General features: G+C 40.7%; 1 protein-coding gene across 5 annotated transcripts in view; it reads right to left on the bottom strand.

Moving 5' to 3' along the window:
- The window catches only part of ARHGEF10 (Rho guanine nucleotide exchange factor 10), a 193433-nt gene that overhangs the window by 19119 nt on the left and 147040 nt on the right, over positions 1-27274 (bottom strand). For all 5 annotated transcript variants that reach the window (XM_038397350.2, XM_038397348.2, XM_038397349.2 and 2 more), the window contains 3 exons: positions 26996-27153; positions 14394-14536; positions 5501-5675 (listed from right to left, as the gene is read on the bottom strand). In XM_038397350.2, coding sequence (XP_038253278.1) covers positions 5501-5675; positions 14394-14536; positions 26996-27153 — 476 coding nt within the window. The remainder of the gene's footprint in view (positions 1-5500; positions 5676-14393; positions 14537-26995; positions 27154-27274) is intronic.

The raw sequence follows: 27274 nt of genomic DNA, 5'->3' as shown, positions 1-27274 counted from the left end.
TTGAAACACTTTGGACTTGGAGAACTTTGACAAGGAGACTGACTGAAAATAAATGAATAACAGGCATAAGCCTAAATTCCACTGCAGAGAGGCATGTAGCCAGATTTCAGGCTAAATTCTATTATTCTACTTTGGCCAATAATTGTTTCCAAACACTTAATGAACTGTGAATAATTGAGGAAATGTCAATCTCCCGACAGAAGTTGCCCTTTCCATCATGGCCAACTCTGCCTTTTCCTCCCTCCTCCTCATGCCAGGTCATGTCCAACCTCTCCTGAACAATCCTTTCTAAGTTAGGGTTGCCAGGTGTCCCGTTTTCGACTGGAACTCCCAGTCAAAAAGAGACCAGCAGGTCAGGCTCTAGGTGGTGGGGGGGAGCAAGGGGCTCCGCACAGTATCCCCGCCCTGAGCACCGGCTCCGCAATCCCATTGGTCAGGAACCGTGGCCAATGGGAGTTTGGGTGGTGGTGCCTGCGGGCGAAAGCAGGGCACGGAGCCTTCTGGTCCCCCTGCCTAGGAGCCAGACCTGCTGGCTGCTTCCTGGGCACAGCGCAGTGCCAGGACAGGCAGGGAGCCTGCCTTAGTCCCTCTGCACTGCTAACTGGGAGCTGCCGAGGTAAGCCTGCGTCCCAACCCCAAGCTCTAACCCCCTGCCCCAGCCCTGAGCCCCCCGCAAACCTGGAGCTCCCTCCTGCACTCCAAACCCCTCATCCCTGGGCCCACCCCAGAGCCTGCACCCACAGCCAGAGCCCTCACACCCCCTGCACCTCAAGCCCCCGCCCCAGCCCACAGCCCCCTCCCACACCCTGAACGCCTCATCCCTGGCCCCACCCCAGAGCCCATACCCCCTCCTGCAACCCAACCCCCTGCCTCAACCCTCAGTCCCCTCCCACACTCCGAATCCCTTGGCCCCGACCCCCAGCCTGGAGCCCCCTCCTACACCCCAAACCTCTCATTCCCGGCCCCACCCCAGAGCCTGCACCCCAGCTGGAACCCTCACTCCCTCCCGCACCCCAACTCCCCAGCCTGGAGCCCCCTCCTGTACCATGAACCCCTCATTTCTGGCCCTACCCTGGAGCCCGCATCCTCATTACAGCCCTTCCCCCCCATACCTCAACCCCCTGCCCCAGCCCAGTAAAAGTGAGTGAGGGTGGGGGAGAGTGAGCCACCGAGGGAGGGGGAATGTAGTGAGCAGAGACGGGACCTCAGGAAATGGCAGGGAGGGGGCGGGGCCTCAGGGTAGGGGCAGGACTAGAGTGTTCGGTTTTGTGCGATTAGAAAGTTGGCAACCCTATTCTAATCGTTTCCCTCCTTCCCATTGCTTTTCCCTTTCCTGGTACTTCCCACTGTCTTTCCTAAGTGAAAGTCTCTCCCCTTTGCTTCCTTCCGCGTTCCCAGCGAAAGACTCCCCTTGTCTCTTCCAAGTGTTGATCAGCCCCTTGTGTCAAAACCTCCTCCTGCTTACTTTCCAAAAAGGGATGGCACACATACCAGAGGTGTTTTTTATCAGATAAAATAATGGTTTTTACTGCCATGGGAAAAACTACCAATTCCAGTTCAAGGCATTTTTTATTTTAAAAACTTTCATTAGTGCACACCACATTACACTTCATTGTAGTTACATATTCAAATTGTGGTTACATAAGGTTGGAGATTTGGAAATTAATTTAGGGTTGTACAAATAAAAAGTAAAACTGCAGGAGGCATAATATGTAATATAATACTGAACATCTGAATGTCTATACTTTTTAGTTCAGTATTTTCTCAAGGAACTTTCACCTATCATGACTAATATTTCAGTTTTCAATATTATTTAATTATTATATATACTGAAAAACTATTATCAAACTGCTAGATATTTCCCAGTAATTTTCACTAGTATATTCTAGTAATTATTTTATTTTTCCCAGTTTATTTACCAGTGCCCTGTTCTAAACTAGTTTTTCCCTGTTAAATTGCCAACCCTGCTTGCAAAACCAGTTCCCCTCTTTCTTTTCAGGAATCCCAGACCCTTCGAAGCCTTTCTATAGTCAGTACAGAGGTCACATTTCTTATTCTTAACTCATGCAATCTCTGCTTTAAAACTATTATTTTGCTATCATCTACAAGCTTTACTGTTGGTAGCTGTGTAGCTGTGAATGTGAGCACATGGTTTAACACATTAACTTAATCCCATAGGCACAGGTTTCAGAGTAGCAGCCGTGTTAGTCTGTATTCGCAAAAAGAAAAGGAGTACTTGTGGCACCTTAGAGACTAACAAATTTATTAGAGCATAAGCTTTCGTGAGCTACAGCTAAGTGAGCTGTAGCTCACGAAAGCTTATGCTCTAATAAATTTGTTAGTCTCTAAGGTGCCACAAGTACTCCTTTTCTTAATCCCATAGGGTAATAGAAAGAAATAGAAAGAAACCTACATAAACAAAAGAACATTTGGAGTAAGACCTTCAACCTTTTATTTTCTGTAGTTTATTTTAAACATACATGTAATTGTTTTACTGAACTGGGTTGCCATTTTAATCGTTATAGCAAAAAACAATCTTTCTATTACAAATAATTGTTTTCAGAATAGGATTACAAAATGTCATTGTAAGAAAAGAGAATAGCTACCTTTAATGAAATTATGATTAAGGATTAGCTGTAATTCTAGCAACCTGTTAAATAAAGAGTAGATGTTCTGTGTGCAGTGCTGCTTTTGCATGTCACGGTGTGCAGTGTGGACACCATCAAGTTATAACCAATAAGTATTAGGAAAAGTAATCTCTAACTAATTGCTCAAATTTGGAAAGAGATGCATGCAAAAATGCATTTTTGCTTTCAGTCACTCAAGGCCCAGATACAGTGCAATGGATATACAAATTAGGGTGTTCGTGTGTTACTTGTGCATGTATATACATATATTTTTACATGTACCCTTTTGAAATATGGGCAAAGCTATTCTATTTTGAGAGTTTATCAGATGGACTATTTTAGCACCGATTTTATTATTTATATCCTATTGTAGGAAAAGATTGAATGTACAGTGACATATGTAACAATATAATTTATTGTGCTATCAATTATTCAGTTCTAACAAGAAAATTAATCCTGACTCTTAGGTGCAGTCAAGCTCAGCACAGGAATCCTGTGTGGTGGGTCAAAGTTGTCTGTAAGCCACTTACCATTGTAGTCCCCCAAATCCCAGGGCAAGTGAGTGCTGGTTCTGTTCCTGGTATATATTTGAGCAGACTTGGGGCTGTGCTAGCCTGCCAGTTTGTAACAGCCCCTGTGTCGGGCACCTGGCAGCCAGTGGCTTTATGCCACCCTGGGATTCCCTTATATAAAGGGGAATCCCTAGCTGTTCATTGGGCATAAAAGGTTGATACAAGAAGGAGGGAGAAAAATTGGTCTTCTTAACCTCTGAGGATAGGACAAGAAGCAATGGGCTTAAATTGCAGCATGGAATGTTTAGGTTGGACATTAGGAAAAACTTCCTAACTGTCTGGGTGGTTAAGCACTGGAATAAATTGCCTAGGGAGGTTGTGGAATTTCCATCATTGGAGATTTTTAAGAGCAGATTAGACAAACAACTGTCAGGAATGGTCTAGATAATACCTAGTACTGCCATGAGTGCAGGGAACTGGACTAGATGACCTCAAAGGTCCCTTCCAGTTCCATGATTCTATGATATTAGAAAAGACCAACAGTCCTAGCCTGATATCCTACTTATGACAGTCACTTGAAACCACAGCGGGGAAAGGAGCAGAATGCCAGCAGCTCCTCTGGTGGCTGTACTGCCCCAGCCCAATCCACCCAGCCCTGTCCTCCGGCGGGGCTGCTGCTGTACAGACGGAGGAGACACAGCTCCGTGGAAGAGTAGGGGAGAAGGGGCAGAGGGTGGTACAGCCATGCCAGAGGAGCTGCTGGTGTGAGGCTGCTGGCTCCTCCTATGTCTTTCCGATACGCAGTACTGGCTATAAATATCTTGCTGGTATGGCATACCGTACTGTCATACTTGCACTGCTACATATCCTCTCTTATTTGTCTCTTATCCAAGCTTTTAAAAGTCCCAGTCTTTTTAAGATCTCCTCATATGGAAGCTACTCCATACTGCTAATCACTTTTGTTGTCCTTCTCTTTACCTTTTCCAATTCAAATCATAGGTGGAGCTATGGGTGCTGGGAATGCAGCAGCTTCCCCTGGCTTGAAGTGGTTTCCATCACATACAGGGTTTACAATTTGTTTCAATAGCTCTCAGCACCCCGGATTCTAATATATCTTTTTGGAGATGGGGTAACCAGAACTGCATGCATTATGCAAGGTATGGGTGTACTATGGATTTATATAGTGGCATTATGATATTTTCTGTCTTATTATCTATCCCTTTCTTAATGATTCCTAACATTCTGCTAGATTTATTTTGACTGCTGCTGCAACTGAATAGATGTTTTCAGAGAACTATACACAATCATAGAATCATAGAATATCAGGGTTGGAAGGGACCCCAGAAGGTCATCTAGTCCAACCCCCTGCTCAAAGCAGGACCAAGTCCCAGTTAAATCATCCTAGCCAGGGCTTTGTCAAGCCTGACCTTAAAAACCTCTAAGGAAGGAGATTCTACCACCTCCCTAGGTAACGCATTCCAGTGTTTCACCACCCTCTTAGTGAAAAAGTTTTTCCTAATATCCAATCTAAACCTCCCCCATGACGCCATGGTTTCTTTCTTGAGTGGCAACAGCTTATTTAGACCCCATCATTTTTATGTACATTTAGGATTATGTTTTCCAGTGTGAATTACTTTGCATTTATCAACATTGAATTTCATCTGCCATTTTGTTGCCCAATCACACTGTTTTGTGAGATCCCTTTGTAACTCTTTGCAGTCTGCTTTGGACTGAACTTTCTTGAGTAGTTTTGTATCGTCTGCAAATTTTGCCACCTGACTGCTTATCTCTTTTCTTCAGATCATTTATGAATATGAGGAACAGGACTGGTCCCGGTAGACCCCTGTGGGACACCATTATTTACTTCTCTCCATTCTGAAAACTGACCTTTTATTCCTACCCTTTGTTTCCTGTATTAACCAGTTACTGATCCATCAGAGGATCTTCCCTCTTATCCTATGACTGCTTACTTTGCTTAAGAGCCTTTGGTGAGGGACATTGTCAAAGACTTTCTGAAAGTCAAAGTACACTATATCCACTGGATTACTCTTGTCCATATGTTTGTTGTTCCACTCAAAGAATTCTAACAGATTGGTGAGGCATGATTTACCTTTACAAAAGCTGCTCTTTAGTTTCTTAATAGATTGTCTTTCTGTTAACTCTCATAGTATCTCATGATCTGACATACACATTACCCAACTATTCAAGAGAGATAGACTCTAGCTGCACAGCTGACATTTAGATACAATTAAAAGTATGAAACTAGGGTTCTAGTTCAGGCCCACATCTATGAGATACTGTAGAAGAATAACAGGTGAGTGACTCAGCCAAAACAAAAACGTGAGTGTAGAATGCAGTTACCTGACAACATATTGTGAACAGGAGTGGCAATGTTAATGTCCTGGAGGTGTTTCAGTGTCTCAGTGTGGAACAGGCGGAGTGTAGATCCAGATGTGAAAGCAATCCAGATTCCCACTCCTGCAACAGCCATGTGTGAGATCACCATCCCTTCTTCTTGATGAGCTTCAAAATGGCGCTATAAAAAAGACAAAGAAGACAAAGGATCTATAACAGATGCACCAATGACAGAGCATTCATTTGTACTTATGAACTTCTCAGAGTAGGAAATGTGCCTTTATTCTCTGTGTAGAGTGCCAGGTTGCCTGATCCCATTGCTCCACTAGAGCAAGTCCTGACTTTGCTGCATATACAGTGTTAGTTTTCATTGCCACTTGTTTTAGAAAAAACTGCATAACTATTAAATAGGGAATCCCAAGCTCTCGCCACTAAAATTTTATAGCCCCTCATCTGATTACATCCTGGGAATTTAGAATTTGATAACAGTTGTTACTTAACAGGAATTCTTCATTTCTGTTTCGTAGCTTCAATGGGAACACAAGTACAGACAAGGCTCCCGAGACTTATTTTCGCCATCATGTTAGTTGAATCTGCAGTACAGCGTCCACCAGTAGGGTATTTTGTACGACTCCCTAGTGTAAACATGGCCTGGGTTTGGGTGGAATGTACAGACAAACACTCACTTGGAAGGCAGAACAGAGCATCACTGCGCTGAGACTGAATCAGTCACAGTAACTTCTCCTGGTGCACTTTTAACTTCCCTGGGTGGGATTTTGCTTTCTGCTAGGAGTTTCAGTTGCCTTAAATCCCCTTTGGACTGGGTTTCTGTGCCTGCCCACCATTTTACCCAGTAAATGGGAAAAGACTCCCAGTCATTTTGAAGGGCCCAGGTATCTCCACACACACTCTTGCTAATTCCTTCATCTCAATCTCTTTCATACTTCACACAGTGGCATTACTAATCTGCCAAATGTTGACCATAGTGATCCAACCATTATTATTGTAATTATTAATAGTTATTTTTATTTGCATTACCAACGCACCTATGAGCACTAATCATGAACTAGCGCCCCCTCCACTAGGTGCACTACAAAGACATAACTAAAAGACAGTCCCTATGCATAATCTCTCTTATTTTAAACTTCTCTTTGAACAAACCAGTCAATTAACTTTCTTTTGAAAGAACAATTTTAAGTTTTGAATATCATCATGATATACTGAAAATATGGCCTCAGTCTTTCATGGCCCTAAATATATATAGCAGGAAATAGCCTATTAGCGTAAGATTGGTGGCTATGACATAACCTAGCACCTAATCATAAAAATATATAACAAAATGTCCCTGTAGATTTTGTTGTCACTGAGAAAATTCTGACCTCCCTGAGATAAGGATATCTGAACAAAAGTACACATTAAGAAGGGTCAAATTTAACATTCCCAATCATTTCATTATGCGGAAAATTCACTCAATCTCCCCTGCTTTAGAGGACACCCTATATGGAGGAGAAGGTGAAACAGGATTAAAATCCTAGAGGCTAAAATGACCTTTGATTTACAAATATTAGCCCTGGGAGGATTCAGTGGGGAACTCAATTACTCCATTTTTATTTCTTTACCAAAGAAATAAAATACATTAATAATATCAAGGATTTTCCTTCCGGTCTTTTATTTAATTCTGTTTCTACTGAGTAAAATGGACGACGAGATTAGGGATAAATTGATCTTTAAAAGGTAGATTATTTAAGGATCTAAAGGCATTATTACTTGATCAATTACATATATTAATAGAAAAAAGAAAAGGAGTACTTGTGGCACCTTAGAGACTAACAATGAGGTTATGGGGCAAGTGATGCTCTTTTCCACAATTTCAGCCCTTTTCTTTTTGCGAATACAGACTAACACGGCTGTTACTCTGAAACCATATATTAATATCTAAGTCTTATGTAATATTATTACTTTCTTTTTTATTAGGTATGAGCTTTATAAATGTTGGTAATTTATGAGCCTGGTTCTTTAAGATGATGGGTGCCTCTTGCCAGAGTGGTGAGCGCTCTCATCTTCTGTTGAAGGCAAGGCCCTGCACTGTGTCCAGCGGGTTCACAGGCGTACGTAGAAAGCCCATGTCACTCTTAAATTGATCAAAATGCAGGAGAGCTAGTTTAACTGAGATAATTTGTTCACTAGAGAATATAATTACTGTTCAAATTGTGCATGGCCACTTTAATCTGGAGTCACATAGTGATTACTCCTGAAATAAGTAACCACTCTGGCCAATTACAAGAACTCTCCCTTAGCTCCAGCAAGGTTTCCATTATGAGGCAGGACCCAATCTGTGTCCTGTCTTTAAGGTATGAGAGAGAACTCTCATGTGTAACTGAAGCCCTTCAATCATTAAAAGCAAAGTTTGGCCATAACATTTGGAACTTGTTTCCTCTTCACCATTACAAGTGAATCATCTTTGAAGTAACAGATTGTTGTTGTTTTTTACGTGTTGTGCCAGCAGGCTGCTTACTGGAGTATACAGAGCTGTTTGTATCCAATAAAGAATCCCTGTAATGCATAAATGACAAATACCTCCCCTGCATGGATTCAGCCTCAAAGATTTACGAGTATATAACTGTTCTATGTCTGACAATACTGAGAGACACTCTCAATTTTATTCTCACGTTTTAAAAATAATCGTTCCCTGTTTATGGTTCTTAAGCAGATCGTATTACATTCTGGTCATTTAGCGTCAGCATCTAATCCACACCTTTCTCAAAGATCACTCACATCAGGCCAAATTCTGCTCTCAGTCTATCTTAGGTACTTTTATGAGCCCCATCACTATAGTATCTGGGCATCTCACAATTTAAAATATCCTCATTAACACCCCTGTGAGGTAGGGACGTTTTATTATCCCCATTTTACAGATGGGAAACTGAGCCACAGATAGTCTAAGTGACTTGCCCAGCGTCACTCAGGAAGTCTGTGGGAGAATAGGGAATTGAAACTGGATCTCCCAACTCCTCTACTAATGTCCTAACCAATGAGTCATCCTTCCTTTCAGTCACTGTCACATTACTTGACATCCCTGACAACTGTAACTCCACTTATGCCAATAGAATTACTCCAGACCCACATCAGTGTAACAGAAGAGAATATAGTCTATCTTCTCTTATTATTCCTATTTTCATGATTGTTGTTTAGTGGGTTTTGAGGGGGAGGTTTTTTTTGTTTTTTTTTAAGGAACGATAATATTCCTCAAGTGCACCGGTTGTAGTAAATGAATAGAGAAGGTGTCTTTTTGGCTGTTAAGTTATGCTCACATTCTCAATTCTGGTGAGTCAAACTGTATTACCTTTTGGCCTTCATTAGTGACCACACTCTAGAAGGCAAGGAGAGCATCTCTGCTGTATGCATTTATATCTACAATTTTAAAGTGACATTTTTACTCAAATAGCATAGAAAAACTGGACACTTAATGATGCATGGTATTGTACATTTTCCCATTCCTTAAACTGTCTATCTTACCTCATCTCAGTTTTTCTTCAATAAGATACACAATTTAAAAATATAAATCTATCATTTGTCTAACAGAGTAAGAGTTGGAGACATTCATTTGTCACATTGCAGGCAGAAACCCTGGGAAAGCTGCTCATCCTTCTTATGAGTGAATTTCCTGATACATCCATAGTACATGTAAAAATTTCATGACAATCATGGCTTGAAAAATAATGTGCTTTTGCTTTATAGTACCACACATAATTATTATGATGTCAAATGTGTGTTGTTAAATCCTTTTAGGGACTGATCCAAAGACCAAAGCTCATTTCTAGACTTCTGGCTTTGGATCAGGCAGGTAATTAAACTAATGATACAAAATTTAAAAATGAACCATTTCTGAAGTGTTCTGCTCTGACCATGAGCAGGAAGATGATTCTATTAGCACAACTGCAAACAATTCACATCGGAGTCTCTAACTCATCTGTATTTACCAATTAATTCATTAAACTACCACATAGTGTGTGCTTTTGTTTGTAGTTATCTGAGACATCTAGGAAAAAAAAATCAATTGCCATGCACAAAAAGCCATTCTTCTCAACCAAATGGTCTTCTAATTTTGAGTAGGAGCAGGAATGTACTGAAAACCTGGACATTCTTTTGCCAGTGCATAAATCTTTTCACTGAAAGTAGCTGTTGGCATCTACATTGACTGCATTGCCCATGTGAAATACAGTAATTGATTTTTATCTTTAAAGAATTTAGTTCATATAACAAGCAGGGCAACTATGAGTGACAAAACCGGATCTATCCCCAATCTTTATGTAAACAATCACAAGTTCTCAGTTTAGCATTTTACATTTTCCCCTTCTTGAGTTTTCATAAGAGCATTCCCTCTCTGCCTTCTATTCAAAGCCCAGGTTTTTTTCCCTCAGATGCTCCTTTCAACTCTATAGCAACAACAGAGCTGCAGAACACATTTTGGATGCCACAGTTGGTCTTTCCAACACTGGAGCCTGACATGGCCCACTATTGTTTTGACAGTGTATTGCATAGTTGAATGCTTTCTTTTTAGAGGTTGCCCACTTGCACCGTGCAAACTCAGTTGTGATTCCAGGCCTAAATAGCTGTGCCAAAAACTGAACCATCGTTTCTCAAGCATAGCAAGCTCCAGATATTGGGTCTCTTTGTTCATGAAATGGTGATTGACTTTTGCTATTTTAAAAAAATTACAATATTTGGGCAACATAAACACAGGAAATTTCTGTTTGTTTAACACATTTCAGATCATTCCACTTAAATCTTCCAAACTAAAGTAGTTTGTTTATAATTAGCCAAGTCTTGAAAAATAGGATTATTTTTCATTTACACAGTGACTTTCAGCCCATAAAATACTGAGATATTTTACAAGTGAGGCCTCAATCCTGCATGAGTCTGTTTGCACAGAGATAACCACAGGATCAGGGTCTAGACCCAACAGCAATACTGAAATGCTGCCACCTTTTGGTGGGAGGTCTGCAGGGAAACAGGACCCAGAATGCTAAATACTACATTAGTGGGAGAGAAAGTAGTGGGCGAGGGCAAACCCCTACACTTGGGCTAAATGTGTACTGGGATCCTTAACCTTATGCAACAGCAATTCCTTGCTTTCCAAAGTATCCCTGGCCAAGGGGCTCAGGGCACTGTGCCATTTCCAAAAACACACTGAAACATTACCATTAGAACATATTATTTACATTAAAACAAAATTAATTTGAGGGAGCCCAATCCATACAGAAAAAAGGGGGTGGGGAATGAGAGCCAACAGAAATATATAAAGGGCCAACTGTGGTCATTTAAAAAAAACAACAACAGCATGAGAAATGAAGGCTTAGAGTGCTTTGAAAAAGCAGGGAGAGGTGGAGTAAGATAGATTTCAGAGGAGAGGGAGTTCCACACACAGTAAAGGCATGGATTGCTGGCTGAGGCAATATATGAAAATGAGATCCCTAAAAGGCAGGCAGTGCCTCATCAGGAAGAGGTGTGGGATGAGAATTTGGCATTATCATTTCTACACATGAACTAGTGATGCACAGATGCACAGCATCCTATCCCAGGAAGCTTGGTCTCTGCCCTGGAGGAATGCTTTAACAATATTACCAGCTGAGTGCATCCAAGCTGCCTCATTCTTATCCAGCTAAAGCAGAAGCTTTGCTGCAGGGTAGAGAATGCTCATTCCTCCTTCATGTCCCTTCTCATTGAAAGGAGTCACTCAGGGCATGTCTCAGTGAGAGACAAGGGGATTTACCAAGCTGTTTAAGAGCTTCAGATATCCCAGGGCTTATGCCCTGTAAAGGTTCCTACTCATAGGTAAAAAGAAAAGGAGTACTTGTGGCACCTTAGAGACTAACAAATTTATTAGAGCATAAGCTTTCGTGAGCTACAGCTCACTTCATCGGATGCATTTGAGCTGTAGCTCACGAAAACTTATGCTCTAATAAATTTGTTAGTCTCTAAGGTGCCACAAGTACTCCTTTTCTTTTTGCGAATACAGACTAACACAGCTGCTACTCTGAAACTACTCATAGGTAGTTCACCTCAATCTCCCACCAATTCACCTTTCCCATAACCACATGAAGCCATGCACACAAGCAAAAAAACATGTTAAAAGAAAGACAAAATAGAAAAAAATTGAAAAGTGGGAGCATTCACTCAGCTCAAACAAGTATCCCAGCAACTGTGACCATAGAAAGAAGGAAGCAGAAAACTCACTATCACCCTCCAAGCTGTGAATCCAAGCATACCAAACAGACAATAGTGAGGAGAACCACGATCAACAGTGAAACAAAATTAATAATAAATCACACAAGCAAGGAGACTGTAGCTCTCACCGCAGACTCTCATCTGAAAGAATTCCATGTCGTAAAATTCATGGAATATAAAGTATCTTCCTGGCAGGGGGAAGGAAAGACTTATTCCTGTTAGGATTTAAGCCCCCTATGTTTAGGCCACTAAGCCATGCCCCTGATAGAGTGGTGGAAAATCTGGAACAGGCATAGGGTGTAAATCTCTTTGGCAGAACAATCCTGAATAACTGCCTGGACCCTCGAAATTCCATCTGTCTTGAAAGAAGGGAGACCTGGTTTCTACAGAAGTCAGCATGATTCACTGGAATTCATCCTCCAGTATTCCTTTCCCTATTCTGAGTGTAAAAGAAACATGAAAGATCCTTTCTTCTTCAGCCAAATGCTCCTGCACTAGCCACTGTACCTATGAAGAGGAACAGCACTTTGGGACTGGGCCACCCAATCTAACAGCTAGCTTAAGAGAACAGTCTAGAGTGAATTCTCCTCCCGGTCACACACATGCAACTCCACTGAAATCAATGATGTCAGTTTGGCTATATGCAAATCATGTAAGAATTTGGCCCAAGCAGTTCTGTGAGAGGAATGTCAATGAGCCTACTGAGGTAGTGTACAGCTGGGTCCCAGAGTATGTGGGGATATAAACCTGCAACAAGGAAGAGCAGTAGGGAAGGGAAGAAAGATATGGAGGAATATGCTGCCTGACTCCCTCCTTTCCTTTGACAGCTCTCAGGATGTGAAAAAAGCTGAAACCGTGTCCAAGGACTTTTTGGCAGATAAAAGTCTTCACTTATTGTTGCTAATTTGAATTGATCACTTAAAAAGAGAGCACTCCACATTGGTACTTGGCCAATCAGCCTTGTGATGGAAGTTCCCCACACCCCCCAAATATATTCACTGCTTCAACTGACCTGCCACAATCAGACACAGGAAGATTTTACTGGTGGCTGAGGAGAGAAGACAGGGAGGATTATGGGTGTGTTAAGAAGTCTCCACAAGGCAAAAAGCCACATCTAGCTGCACAGAAGCAGAACTCAGAGTAGCAGCCGTGTTAGTCTGTATTCGCAAAAAGAAAAGGAGTACTTGTGGCACCTTAGAGACTACTTGGACCCAAGCTTGTCTTTCAGGGTTGTCTGCCCAGTAGCTTTGTTTGAGCCAGTTCTTAAAGACAGCATTCGGGCCATAGCAGCAAGGGCTGTGGCTTGGGCTAGCCATACGGGAGTTTCATAAATTCAAAGACTTTAAGGCCAGAAGGGACCATCATTATCACCTCGTCTGACCTACTGCATGTTGCAGGCCACAGAACCTCACCTATCCACTCCTGAAATTGAACCCTAACCTCTGACTGTATTACTGAAATCCTCAACTCTTCATTTAAAGACTTCAAGTCATAGAGAATCCACCATTTACTCTAGTTCAAACCAGCAAGTGACCCATGCCCCTTGCTGCTGAGGAAGGCAAACCCCCTTCCCCTCAGGGTCTTTGCCAGTCTGACCTGGGGGGAAATTCCTTCCCGACCCAAAATATGGTGATCAGTTAGACCCTAAGCATATGGGAAAGGTCACCCAGTTAGACACCGAGGAAAGAATTCTCTGTAGTAACTCACAGTCCTCCCCATCTAACGTCCCATCTCTGTCCATTAGAGATATTTGCTATCAGCAATTGTGGATGGACCATATGCCATTGTAGGCAATCTCATCATAGCATCCCTTCCATAAACTTAAGCTCAGTCTTGAAACGAGTTAGGTTTTTTGCCCCCACTGCTCCCCTTGGGAAGCTGTTCCAGAACTTCACTCCTCTGATGATTTGACACCTTCATCTAATTTCAAGGCTAAATTTATTGATGGCCAGTTTATATCCATTTGTTCTTGTGGTAACATTGGCCCTTAAATAAAATAACTCCTCTCCATCCCTGGTGTTTATCCTTCTGATGTATTTATAGAGAGCAATCATATCTTCCCTCCTCCTTCATTTTGTTAGATTAAACAAGCCAAGCTCCTTATCTCATCTCGTTAACGGATAGTAGTCAGGCAGCTAGCCCGAGCATCACCTGTGCAGCTGCAGCTATAGTGCTAATTTTAGTGCTCTAGCTTGAGCAGCATTAGAATTAGCACATATATGTCCACCCAAACTGGGAACCACACCTCCCAGTTACTGTATATATGTACCCCAAGAGTCCTGGTTTCAAATTAGTAGACAACTCATGCTGATTTCCAGCACTCACTCTCTCTCTCTGTCAGCTCTCGTGGGTCTAGCTTTTAGAGCTAGTCCTTACACAAAATACTCTGAATTTCCAGAAGTTACATGACAATTTAAGGGGGTAAAAATCAGACAAAAATCCATATGAATTATATTGACAACAAATGCCAATATAAGAGAAGTTCAAAGTGCAGAGAAAGTGAAATCTAACCAAAAAAAATTAAACAACTAAAAACTACATCTCTTAGAGGATTCAGTGGATTTTATAGGTTCTCTGAACCAAATTTTAATGCTTAAAGTCTATCCATTGTTATTTAGAATAATAGTGTTTCATGGCACAATACGCAAATAATACTTGTAAAAGCATTTACCTCTACAGTATGTGTCTCAGTACTGATTATAAAAATTTGTCCACCAGACGCAGCCCAAATGGTATCTTCCATCATAAGTAGACTTCTAACTGGCAGAACCCCTAATTTCACTACTTTCTGGGGTTCTGAATTCCAGGCTCCATCTTTACAGAAGAAAAGAAGCAAGATGAAATGTTACACACAATAACAATGTAATTTTTGATTTTCAAATTCACTTAAGAACAAATAGTTCGGAAAGCAGTATGCCTCATCCAGCAGTGACTGAGCTATTAGCATCTATAAAACAAAAGTAGTAACAGACAAACACAGAGACTTACTATATGACTAGCAAGCAAGCAATCTGAAACTTGTAAAAGTAAAAATTATCCATTACAAGAATGCATTTCCCTACATGCAGGATACAAGTAGTGACACTGCAAGCTCACTTGGTTTCTTGTTGACAATTGTGTAACATCTCTGGTCCAAACTATGGCCTTAGTTAGACCTGTGTAAAATCAGTGGGTTGTGCAGGTGTAACATAGGGCACAATTTCAAGACTTTGGGGAGGCAGAAGTGCAACCAAGCATTCAACTGGCCTGCGGTATCTTTACAAGTAGTGATGATGTATGAGAAGCAAACAACAGATGGACTTTCAGAACCCATGCTGAGTTTGAAGAGATGGCAGCCAGAAAAAACCCTATTCGTTTGGTATTTAAGCAAATTTTATATGGATTCAGTTGAATGCTATTAACATGGAACACCACATTGCCATTTTCAAAGTGGCGCTTTGCAGAGCAGAGCCCAACTGTTCATCTCATCTAACTCTCCACTAACAGCAGTCCAAATCTCAAAGCATTCATTTATGAGAATTTCACACAACTATAGTTGCTCTCCAGGAAGGAGAAGCCCATAGTTGGCCTATTACAAGATGAATGACCTTTCGTGCTAGCAAGGCTCGAAGTCCAGATGTATGAAGCAGTCAATGACAGTTTTACTTCAGCTTTTACTACCATGTTAAAGTATCTGCCTATCAGAAACTTGATGGGATGGACTTTCTGCTACTAGATTCTTAACTTTCAGAAATGCATTTGAAAAGAGATTAAAGACTCATTTTGTGCCATATCTTCGGTGTATAGTTCAGTTTTATTGAGAATTCATTCTGGTTACAAACCATCCTGAAGTTGATTCAGACTGGATATAGCAGGCCCAAATTAGATTATGCCTAAATGCATGTTGTAAGATCAGGAACACAGTATCCTTCTGCTTCAGCCTCCATGCCACGACTTATCAGTGTGGTCAGACTGCTGTTTGACATCTTTTTGAAGCAGGAGTTGAAGATTAAAGAAATCACAGCAGATTGCTTTGTCAGAGATTTTGCTTTTAGCAACATGACCTTGTTTTGAATATTTTCTGCATGCTACTTTCATACGTACATTTTGAATCGCATATAGAATTAAACAATAATTTTAATAGCTTTCACATACATTAGTTTATTTCTGTTGTAAACACTCACTCAATATTAAATACCCACAATACTGCACTACCATCTATAATGTTCTTTTAGAACCACAGAATTGTAAAGCTGGAAAGGACATTGAGAGATCATCTTGTCCAGCCCTTTGCACTGAGGCAGGGCTAAGCAAACCTAGACCATCCCTGACACGTATTTATCTAACATGTACATAAAAACCTCCCATGACAGGATTCCACAACCTCCCTTGGAAGCCTATTCCAGAGCTTAACTATCCTTATAGTTAGAAAGTTTTTTTCTAGTATCTAACCAAAATCTACCTTACTGTAGATTAAGCCCATTGCTTCTTGTCTTTCCTTCAGTAACATGGAGAACAATTGATCATAGTCCTCTTTATAACAACCCTTGACTTATTTGAAGATTGTTATCAGATCCCCTCCACCACCAGTCTTCTTTTCTCAAGACTTTCCTCATAGGTCAAGTTTTCTAAACCTTTTGATGGTCTTTTTTCTCTCCTCTGGCCTGTCTCCATTTTATCCACATCTTTCTTAAAGTGTGGTGCCCAAAACTGGACACAGTGCCCCTGCTGAGACCTCACCAGGGCTGTGTAGAGCAGGACAATTACCGCTCAGGTCGTACATATAACACTCCTGTTAAGACACCCAGAATGATATTTGTCTTTTTCACAGCTGCATCACATTGTTGACTCATATTAAATTTGTGACCCACTATAACCCTCATATCCCTTTCGGCAGTACTAGCACCTTGCCAGATATTCACCATTTTGTATTTGTGTATTTGATTTTTCTTTCCTAAATGTCATATTTTGCACGTCTTATTGAATTTATCTTGTTTATTTCAGACCAATTCTCTCATAAGGAAATTTTGAATTCTAATCCTGTCTTTCAAAGGGCTTGCAATCTCTCCCACCTTGGGATCATGCACAAATTTTATAAACATACTCTCCACTCCATCATCCAAGTCATTAATGAAAATATTGAATAGTATCAAACCTAGGAGAGACCCATGCAGGATCCCACTAGCTACAGCCTCTCAATTTGACAACAAACCATGTATAACTACTCTTTCAACAAGTTGTGCACCCATTTTATTGTAATTTCACATTTCCCTAGTTTGCTTGTGAAAATTTGATGTGGGACCATGTCTAAAGCGTTACCAACTTCAAGATGTATCAAGTCTACAACTTCCTTGCTATTCACTAGGCTAGTAGTCCTGTCAAAAAAGGAAATTAGGTTGGTTTGGCATGACTTGTTTGGCTATTACTTATGTTGTGGAAAACGAGTCACACCATCTGTTTGGTTCAAACAGTCTGAGGCCTTTTATTGAATACAAGCATGCAGGGAGAGGGAGACAGAGATGGTCACACGCAGGTGCCACCCTGGTCTCTCTTTCTCCTGTCCCTATAAAACCAGTCTTATATAGGTCCAAATCCAAGCCACATGATGCATTTCCTTATTAGTATTTTTTCCCCCACCGCTCAAGCATTATTAATAAAGCCTTATAAGGAATAATGGAAAGACAGTTTCATAATTAGCACAGTGCTGACACACCTTGTTATTATTAAGATCTGCGGTTTGCTGTGGCAGCATTTTGACTAGGGACTTTTGCAGGGTGGAGGGTGCATATAATGGACAGCTAGGGACTTTTCCGGAGGCCCTTTGGTTCTTTTCTAGTTAGAGATTGGCCTAGTCCATTATCTGGGTCAAGTGCCACAGCCTAGCATACATAAATGCTTTTAGCTTAAACCAAGTCTTATAGGATACAGGCCTGTAGGCCTCTTGCGTTACAGCTCTTGCATATGTTGCATACAGTGCGTAGATTGTGCCGCAGAATGGGAAGGGGTTAGGTCAACAGCAATTTCCCACACACTTATCACCCTATTATTCTTCAGGTGCTTACAAACTGATTGTTTAATAATTTGTTCCAGTATCTTTCCAGGCATTGAAGTTAGGCTCCTGGTCTATAACTCCCCGGGTCCTCTTTGTTTCTGTTTTTAAAGATAGATACATGTTCACCCTTCCCAGTCCTCTGGGACCTCACCACTTTTCCATGAGTTCTTGATAATGATCGCTTGATGGTTCTGAGATTGCTTCAGCTAATTCTTTAAATATGTTGAATTTCGTCAGCTTCTGCCAACCTGAATACATCTAATTTATTTAAATATTCTTTAACCTGATCTTTCCCTCTTCTGGCTTGTGTTCTTTCCCCCCTGTAGTTCATATTAATTGTGTTAAACATGTGGTCACAATTATCTCTTTTAGTGAAGTCTGAAGCAAAATAGGCATTAAACACCTCAGCCTTCTTAACGCTGTCCATTGTTATCTCTCTTTCTCCGCCACATAGCAAACCTTCACTTTGTTTCATCTTTCTCTTGCTCATATATATTTATAGAACCTCTTCTTATTGCCTTTTATGTTCCTTGTCTTATTAATAAGATATATAAAATTTAGTTGTTTCTAATATCTGTGTGGTTACACTGAAAAAATGTCACCTTACTTGCATACCTATCTGTCGCCTGTGTGAGCTCCAGTAACATTGCCCACTTACTGACATCAACAAAACACTTAAGCATATGCTCAATTTAAGCGTATACTTACATCAACTCTTATATAGATATGGTCTTTGGGGCATTGACTCTCTCTTTGCTACCTGCCTATATAGTGTTTAGAACAATGGGGTCCTAATCCCTGTCTGGGATTCCTGGACACCACTGTAATACAATAATAGTAATAATGGTAAACACATGCATAAGTGCTTTGCAGAATCAGGATCCAAACAAAACTGTGGTACTCGTAAACTGTATTGCCTCTGATATCTGCACCTATATAACTGTTCTTGACATATGCCTAGAATGTGGTTCTAATATGAAAAGTATCTTCGTATAAAAGACACTGAGTTCCGTATTCATTGTATCACAACAATTTCCATATCAAATGAATTCAGTTTATGAGTGAGAAGAGTGTTTCCAATTAATAGCCCTGCAAACTCTACCTGTGATGTAAAACTAATCTGTGTTCTCTCTGACTCAGGCATCACCACCAGTAATAACAAAATGTAGTGCCATGTGCCTTCCTCACTTCAACCACATTGTCCTCAAAATAAGCGCTGAGGTGGAGATTGAATAATTGAGGACATAATTTGAAGATAACAGAGACACACAAGTGCCCTACACTTGGAAGTCTATTTACGTTGATTATGTGCAAGTCAAAACAGAATCCAGTTCACTGTCCCCGAGCTAATTTGCTTCTTTAGGGGTAAGAGCAGTAAAAAATGGCATAGTTTTACTATGTCCGCTAAAGTACGCAGACTTTGAATTTGCACCATGAGCAGATCTGCTGAGCAAAAAGCTGCTTTTTTTTTTAATATAGTCGCTTTTCAGAAATGAATCACACATTAAATTCCACTAGAGACTATCTTGTTCATTGACAACACCATTTCTTCTCAGACATAAATGCACTAGTCTGTTTATTTCCTGCATGTCTGAATTTGGTGTAAAACATAACTGAAATGTATAATGATTTCCAACGTATTCCTACCTCGTTTCTTTCAGGGTCATCATTTATTTTTAAAAGTTAGTCATTTAAGGCCTGATTCAATATAAACTGAAGACAGTGGATGTCTTTTCCACTTACTTCATTCACTGAAGGGCATGAAAAGACTCTCATTGATTTCAGTAAGTGTCTGGATTATACCCTTAGTGCTCATGATGACGTCAATACAACTACTCATGTGAATAAGGGATTGCAGAATCAAGTCCTTCTTTAGTTAATTTTGATCAAATCTCATATATAGTCACTACATGTAATATGTCATATATGCATTAAAATAGAAAGGAAGATCACCAGCTGATATCCATTATAGATACTAATTTTGTTTTCAAAAGTTTAAAAATCTTTAATCCAACTTGACCTAACAGAATTTGGTTTTAGTAGTCACTCTCTTCAGAGACTCTTCATTTATGTGGATCAAAAATTACTTTTCAAAAGTCATTTTCTATTGGTACTGATAGCACAATGGGCCCACATCTATATTCTGTGAAAATCCAAAACTCAGCATTTCAGTGAGATTTTGGGTATGCAAGAAATGCCGGATTGGGACCTAAATGGTCTTGATGCTATAATGTGTTTGTGCAATGTGCTTGATTTTCAATATCATTCTCTAATTTTGTGTAACCCACACACCTCCTGGATGTGGTGTTCTGTCCCATCTAGTGGCACCGAGACCACTGAGAGAGAGAGAGATATTAATGAGTCTCCTCTATAGACTTAGCTAACAGCCACATAACTTTTAGCTCATGCAGTAGAGCCTCAGGCATTTAGCTCCAGAGGTCACAGTTTCAATCCCGACCGCTGACAATGGGGGTCTATCAGTGTTACATTTGCACCTACAAATTATTTTTGCAGTTTTATGCTGCAGTAAACTGAGGATACACATGGTAGTACTTCACCTTTAACTACCTAATTGCACCTGTAAATCAGGTAGGTGGAGCAAAAGGCTGGTTGCAACCCAGTGAAGGGGGTTGTAACACCACTCAAATTTGGCCCAGCCACCCTTCTGTTCTAATGGGAGGGGCAGCTGAGCCAAATGGTGCTGTGACCCAGTGAACAGGGAATCTACTTTTGTACAGCAGAGTCCACTGAGAACTCAACTCCTGGCATCACCAATTCATGCATTGCGTGGGTAAGAGAAGGAAACCTCCCCAGCTGAGGGAGACACGGGTCTCAGTGGATAGGTGGGGAGGGACAAGCAGGAACCAGAACAGCGTTCTTAGGGTGGGGAAACATTTTTTTCCTCCATGTAATAGTCTGAAGGCAAACTGTATTATTGTATAATTTAGTTTTATTCTCTGTTCTTGGTATGATACAACATGATTTAAAAAATTACTTTCCCTGTCAAAATGTCCTTTCATAGCTTGCATTCATTTCACCGCCCCACTCCTGGTGCTGTCAACTGAGCTGAATTTAACATGAATCTTTTTGTTTGGTAACTCCTGTCTTACTCAGCAGCACCATTGATGATTTCAATAATGCTGCCAGCACAACCCTGGGAATAGGATTTGTTAGTTTATTTGTGCAGTGGAGCACACACATTTTTATATCACGTGGTATATGAACAGTGGCTAGTGATTTATTTAATTTCTTGATGATAGGACAATGGATTTAAAAGCAAAATGATGTTTGCAAATAATAGCACATTTCCCATCATCTGGGGATAACTATTTTAGGGCTCATCTCTGCCTTCCTCTGAATACAGAGTTGATCTTCATATGCCTAGGAAAACCCTTCGCTGAACATGCACATGGTGAGCACAGTAAACAGTGTTTTCCAAATATGAACCAATATTGCATATCAAATGGCAGGATTCCAGTCGAATATAAAACATCATAGACTCTATCTGACTCCAACTTCTTTTAAGTCACCTACATAGGTGGCACTGATAGTACCTGTCTTAGGCAAGTAAATAAGATTAGTAAGTAACTCAATATTTGCAGTATACAAGGTTTTTCCTGTAGTATGGATAAGGACATACTGCCAACACCAGGATAATAGTATTTATCTTTTTCAGTACCACTGCTAGTCCATCGCCTTTGTACAGTTAACAGTATTTTGTTCAGTGCAGGTTTAAATCTCATAAACAAAGGGGTCTCCCATCACTTCCATTAGAAGACTGTTCCACAGACTGAGAGGTCTCACTGTCAGGAAGTTTGCTATGAATTTAAATTGTCCCATTCCTAATTTCATCCCATTATTCTTAGTTATATTCCCCTTTAACTCTGCAGGATAATACCTCATCCTCCTTGGCATTAATACCCTGCAAATGTTTGCAGATTGTTATCATGGTGTTACTTAGTGGTTGCTTAGCTAAACTCTTTCACTATTTACTCATAAATCAGTATTTCTAGTCTCCGAATGATTGCTGCTATTGTTCTCTGAATTCCACACACTAAGTCAATGTTTTTCTGGCAATGAAGTGCCTGAAACTGAACACAATATTCCAGGTGCAACATACCTAAATTGTATAAAAATTGAGTATTACTTTCCTGTCCTGAGACACAAAGCCTCTGGGAATGCAAGACAAATGTGCACAGACCCTTTTCTGCTACCATATCTCATAGCTAACACATCTGCTTGGCTGTTCAATCACTCCCAAATCTCCACTTTCCAAGTTTCTTCTCCCTGCATCCCATGAATATCTGTGTTTTGCATAATCATCTCACCAATGTATTAGGTATTTTTGGTTTTTTTCCTCCCCAAGTTGGACCTTAATATCTTCTGGCCATGCTTCTACTTTCCTATGTATGATTTTTTTATGCTGGTGTTTATAGCTTCTCTTAGTTTAGGATCATCACCGTTTATTTAATGGGTTCTTTACCCTTCCCTGACAAGGCCTCAGTCCTGCAGCTGGATCTGCATGAGTGACCTTTGCATTTGCACCTGTGGAGCCCTATTAGTTTAAAATCATGCAGCAGGAATGGAGTCAAAGACTTGACCTAATACAAATCTCAGCAGTAACCCACTACAAATTCCACCCTTCCCTTCAACTTCCTACTTGGCCATTTATGATAATCTTTTGTTTATAGTCCTTCAGTCCCTTTCCTATCCACTTGAGAATTTTCATACGCAAGTGGATTTGGATTAGTTCTGATTGTAAGACTGAGATGTTGTATCAAATGCTTTATTAAAATCAAAATATGTATTTCATTTACCACTTTTTCTCCATCCACTAATTCTCATTTTGTAATTCTACCAAAAAAGCAATAATGGTTGACTGGCACGTATCATTAGATGACATAAGATACATAGGCTGGTGCTATGTTACTTTACAGTGTCCTTTCAATTGCAACAACAATGATGATACAAAACCAATACACAAAGTAATAATACAAATGAGATTAACAATTTTGCCCTTTCTTCAATGAGGAAAAGAAAAACTAGAAAAGAGAAGCAAGTTAGCAGGAATTTCAAAGCAAAATGCAAAACTTTTCCTAAGTGACTGGTGCATTTATCTCAAATATCTGAAATAACTCAAAATAACATTGTCAACTTGAAAATCAAGACACTGTAATAGTTTTACTACCTATTACCATTAACATGTAGAATTATGACAACTGAAAGAGGAAAAATGTTTCCTCGTTCCCCCCCCACCATTCCCAGTTCCCTTGCCCAGCCATTTCCAGTTCCCCCCTCCTGACTTCTTGTCCAATCTGTCTTTCCCCTCCCCACACCTCCAACCTCCAGTTAACCCCGTATTGTCCCTGTTCCCACTGGGGGTCTCTCTTATTTCCCAGGTTTCTTGTCCACCACCCTCACGCTCCTTGTCCAAACTTCTGTACCCAGAGAATCCCAGTTCTCACCCCTATATCCAGGCTCTTCTTCAGATCTGTCTTCCCTCCCCCTCCCCCTCTGGTTCCCAGTCTTAGTCTCTTTGCCTAGCTAATCCCAATCTCCACTCCCCAGGTTCCTTATCTGATCTCAGTCTTCTTCCTCCACCCATTGGCTTTCAGTCCCTAACACCTCATTTCTCTCCCTGGCTCCATGTCCCAGTCCCAGCTAGTCCCAATCTCTCCCCAACTCCCAGTCACCGTTTTCCCCCTCCTCCAGCCTCCAGTCCCATCTCCTTTTCCTGTTCCACCAGGTTCCCCCAATACATTCAAACCAGGTAGCTTCCTGCTCTAGCCTGCCTGGGCCCAACAGGGTCGGGGTCATTGAAAGCACAAGAGAGACAGACTTCTTGGTCTTAGTTCCACTGCCTTTACTTGGACCTAGTATGGCCTAGAGCAGCTGGGAATTGCTATTAGATAGAAAGTCCTGCTAAGCCCCAGGCATGGATGGAATCTTAAGGGAACTGAACTGATAAGCTCTACCAAGTCTCTTGTGCAAACTGTGATTTTTCAAAGGCTTATAACTTGGTCAAATTTTGGTAGATTTACATGAGGATGGCAAAAGGCACACCCCTGCCATAAAGGCAACACTCTGGCCATATTTCAAGTCTCTGCTCCAAAGTATAGAGAAGCTAAAGCTTTTCAAGAAAGAGCCATAGATTTTTGTAGCCTGGGCAAAATGATGTATTTTTCCTTAACCTCGTTCTCAGTAATGTCTGGACTGTTTTGGCAGAAAATAAATAGATAAATAAATAAATAAATCAGCCTCAATCAGATACCCAGCATGTAAAATTTCAGCCCGAACAGCTAAAATTTGGCAAAGTTTTAAGCAACTGAAAACAGGATCTTATAATGGGAAGTGTCAGGCAACGTTAATAGCAAGCAGTGCTACCCACACTGCCTGTAACAACAGCGCTTTGTTATGGCAGATTTATTTTTTTCCCATAACACTACTCACATGTGTAAAATAGGAATGGACTGTTAGGACAATGTCCTTTTGTCTGTGTGGCTGTTTCACAGAACATCAGGAAAATAAACTAGGAGAAGTTTGAGGCACAGGTAGTATCTCATATTACTTATAGCTTACTTTTTGAAATTGATTAGATTTCAAGAAGACCGTGTTCCTTTACCTTTATTCATTAATTACTGCTGTTTAGCTGATTTACAATGGGGAAGTAAAAACATTGTGACAAATGGTTGTCTAGTTACATAAAACATTGTTGTCCATACAGAAATATGCAAGTGAGATACTTTGGCTGTGAAAATTCCCCAGTCCTCCTCCTCCACTTCATTCCCTCAGTTTGCTAAGCATACCTTTTAAATTTCCCTTTAAAGGAACAATTTGGGACAATTCCTGCCCCCTTCCTGCAGCCACAGTGTGCTCTGATTGCAGTGAAATGGGTAAAAGTTCTGTAGGTGCAAAGAAGGGGGAGAGGCACGATTGCAGGAACACAAATGGGCATCTGTACACACTGGACAATTTGAAGATGTGCTTGTGCTGTACCAGATGAAAGCAGTGGGGCAGGTGAGAATCATTTTGGGGCTGGAAATAGAATGAGGCAGACCTGGTGGATTTGTGACTACACACATCCACTGCCCGTTCTGTTTTTTGTGGGAAGGAAGAAAGATTGAACCTGCAATAGCAGCTGCGAAGTGGCTATGCAGCCTGGAAGAAAGATTTTTCCTACCTTACCCCATGGAACTCCCCAGCACACTGCCCAATTACTTATAATGTGCACTGGGATTCATATTTTCCTTTCTCTGAATACGGGCATGCAAATAAGAATGTCTGATTTAGTTGGGGATTGGTCCTGCTTTGAGCAGTGGGTTGGGCTAGATGACCTCCTGAGGTCCCTTCCAACCCTGATATTCTATTATTCTAACAGTGTAGCAAGCTACTTCTATTTAGAAAATATCCAATATTTCATTTTTCGGTGTAATCTTTTAATCTGTATACATCAAATTATTAGCGCCCTGAACTGATGTCTGTGACTGGAAACTGAAACACACTGTAAAACTGAAAGGGACATTTTGATTCTGTGCTGATAAATTACGTGAAATACTTATTAGGTCACATTCTCCGTGTTTCTTGTTCCACAGCTCAGAATAGTCTGTCTGATAAAATAGGTTAGTGCTTCATAACAACACTCCTTCAGGACTGACTGTGTCTGGATAAGCACACTGTGTCTTACACATGACCACAGCAGCAAACTATATGGAAAAATGATGTTAATATGGAAACAAATGACTGGTAACATTTTTATTAGGCGTGAAGAGCTGTAACAACAGATGTGAGGCAAATGGTAGGGGAAGGCACTGCAAGATAAGTCAGAAATGACTGGATATAGATTTTCCATGTCAAAGGTTCAGGAAACCTGAACACAATCCTTGTTAGATAAGTTCTTTATACTGTACAGTACTGCTATCTGATTGTCCTCCCCTTAATTGCCTCTGCAGAAGTGGATCTCAGAGAATCCATGCATCTCTTCTCGCTGACAAAGGGGTTCAACTCCCTTTTTTGATGGAGTGCATCCTTCTTGGAAGTAGCTGTGTGAAGACAACTGTAGTCTTAAATGACTGCTCAAACCCACCACATTCTGAGGAAGTTATCAATTCACTCCTTGTCCCCAGCCCTACAGCCATATATAGCAATTGGGACCATCGGAATGATGTTGTGGGATGCACCTGAGCATGATCAAGTTCACCCCATTGCTACATTAGGGACAGGTTCTTCCCTGTTTGTGAGTAAGTCTGAAGCAGAAATGCTACAGCGCCATAGCAAAAGATGTTCTTCTGTTGCTGTGGTAAATCCACCACTCTGAGAGGCAGTTGCTAGGTCTACAGAAGAATTCTTCCATCGACCTACCAGGGTCTACACCAGGGCTTAGGTCAGCTTAATTATGTTGCACAGGGCATGACATTTTTCACAGCCCTGAGCAATGTAGTTAAGCTGACCTAACTGTGTAGTGTAGAGCAGGCCCGACATTCAGTTGGGGAATATTCTTAAAAGGACCTGTGGTCTAATGCAGCTGTCCCTGGAGCAAAGTCCAGAAGAGAGCTCAGTGAGGGAGGCAAGGAGAGGGCCATTGGACTAAACATGGTAGTTGGTAGGAAAGAAGCATCCTTCACACCTCTTGTTTTGGATTCCCCACTGTCCAAATTTAACCATACCTTAAAAACTTCTCAAATAAAGAGCAATGGGAAAGGGAGGTCTCTTTGTGAGGTGCATGAGCAATGTATCTGGAGAGGAACTATCCATCCCCCAGCACAGTTTAGTCACCATTTCAATTTGGATTTGCTAAAAGGGCTAGCAAAGAGAAACTATTTCCCTTCTCAGATATTGGGAACTAGATTGACATTAGCATCTGTACTGTGTTAAATACAGTATCTTGATTGTTATCACCTATAGTAAGCTCTCTAGGCAGGGAACAGTCTTTATATGTGTTTTACAATAGCTAGTACCATGGGGACTTGATCCTGAGTGGGGCCTCTGACAGATAACATAATGTGCATAATAACAATACTGATATAACAATAATAAATCAGGACAAAACAGCCAAGCACATGCCATCCTTTGGAAAGAACAAAAGCCATAAGTCTATAAAGAAAACATTTCAAAAGTAAATGTTTGCATCAAATTGTAGTAACTTCAATTCAGAATCTGTTCAGGAAAGGAAAAATATAGTAGTGGAAATCTGCTTCTGCCAAAAAATATTGACACAGGAGTTCCTCAGGATGTTATTACTCTACCTTCTGCTTTTGTGTAGATTGCAATGTTCCCATTAACCAGACCAGCAAACAAGTACTGCGACAGATACGTTAGGCTCATCACAGTTGATTTTTCTGGGGTGAAGAAGTGCTGAAGTCGGACTTTCTTTGAGCCTTGATGACTCTTGTAAATAGAAATGCTACAAAAAAAAAAAAGGCAAACGAAAAGTGTAAATATGTCTTATTCAGTTCTTATGATAAAGGTCACAAAAGGCTTTTTTGGTAATAAAAAGTATTGGGGAAAAATAAAGGTCCTTTATT

Source organism: Dermochelys coriacea, chromosome 3 (genome assembly GCF_009764565.3).
Source record: "Dermochelys coriacea isolate rDerCor1 chromosome 3, rDerCor1.pri.v4, whole genome shotgun sequence".
NCBI lineage: Eukaryota > Metazoa > Chordata > Testudines > Dermochelyidae > Dermochelys > Dermochelys coriacea.
This window is presented reverse-complemented; position numbering and strand designations above follow the sequence as displayed.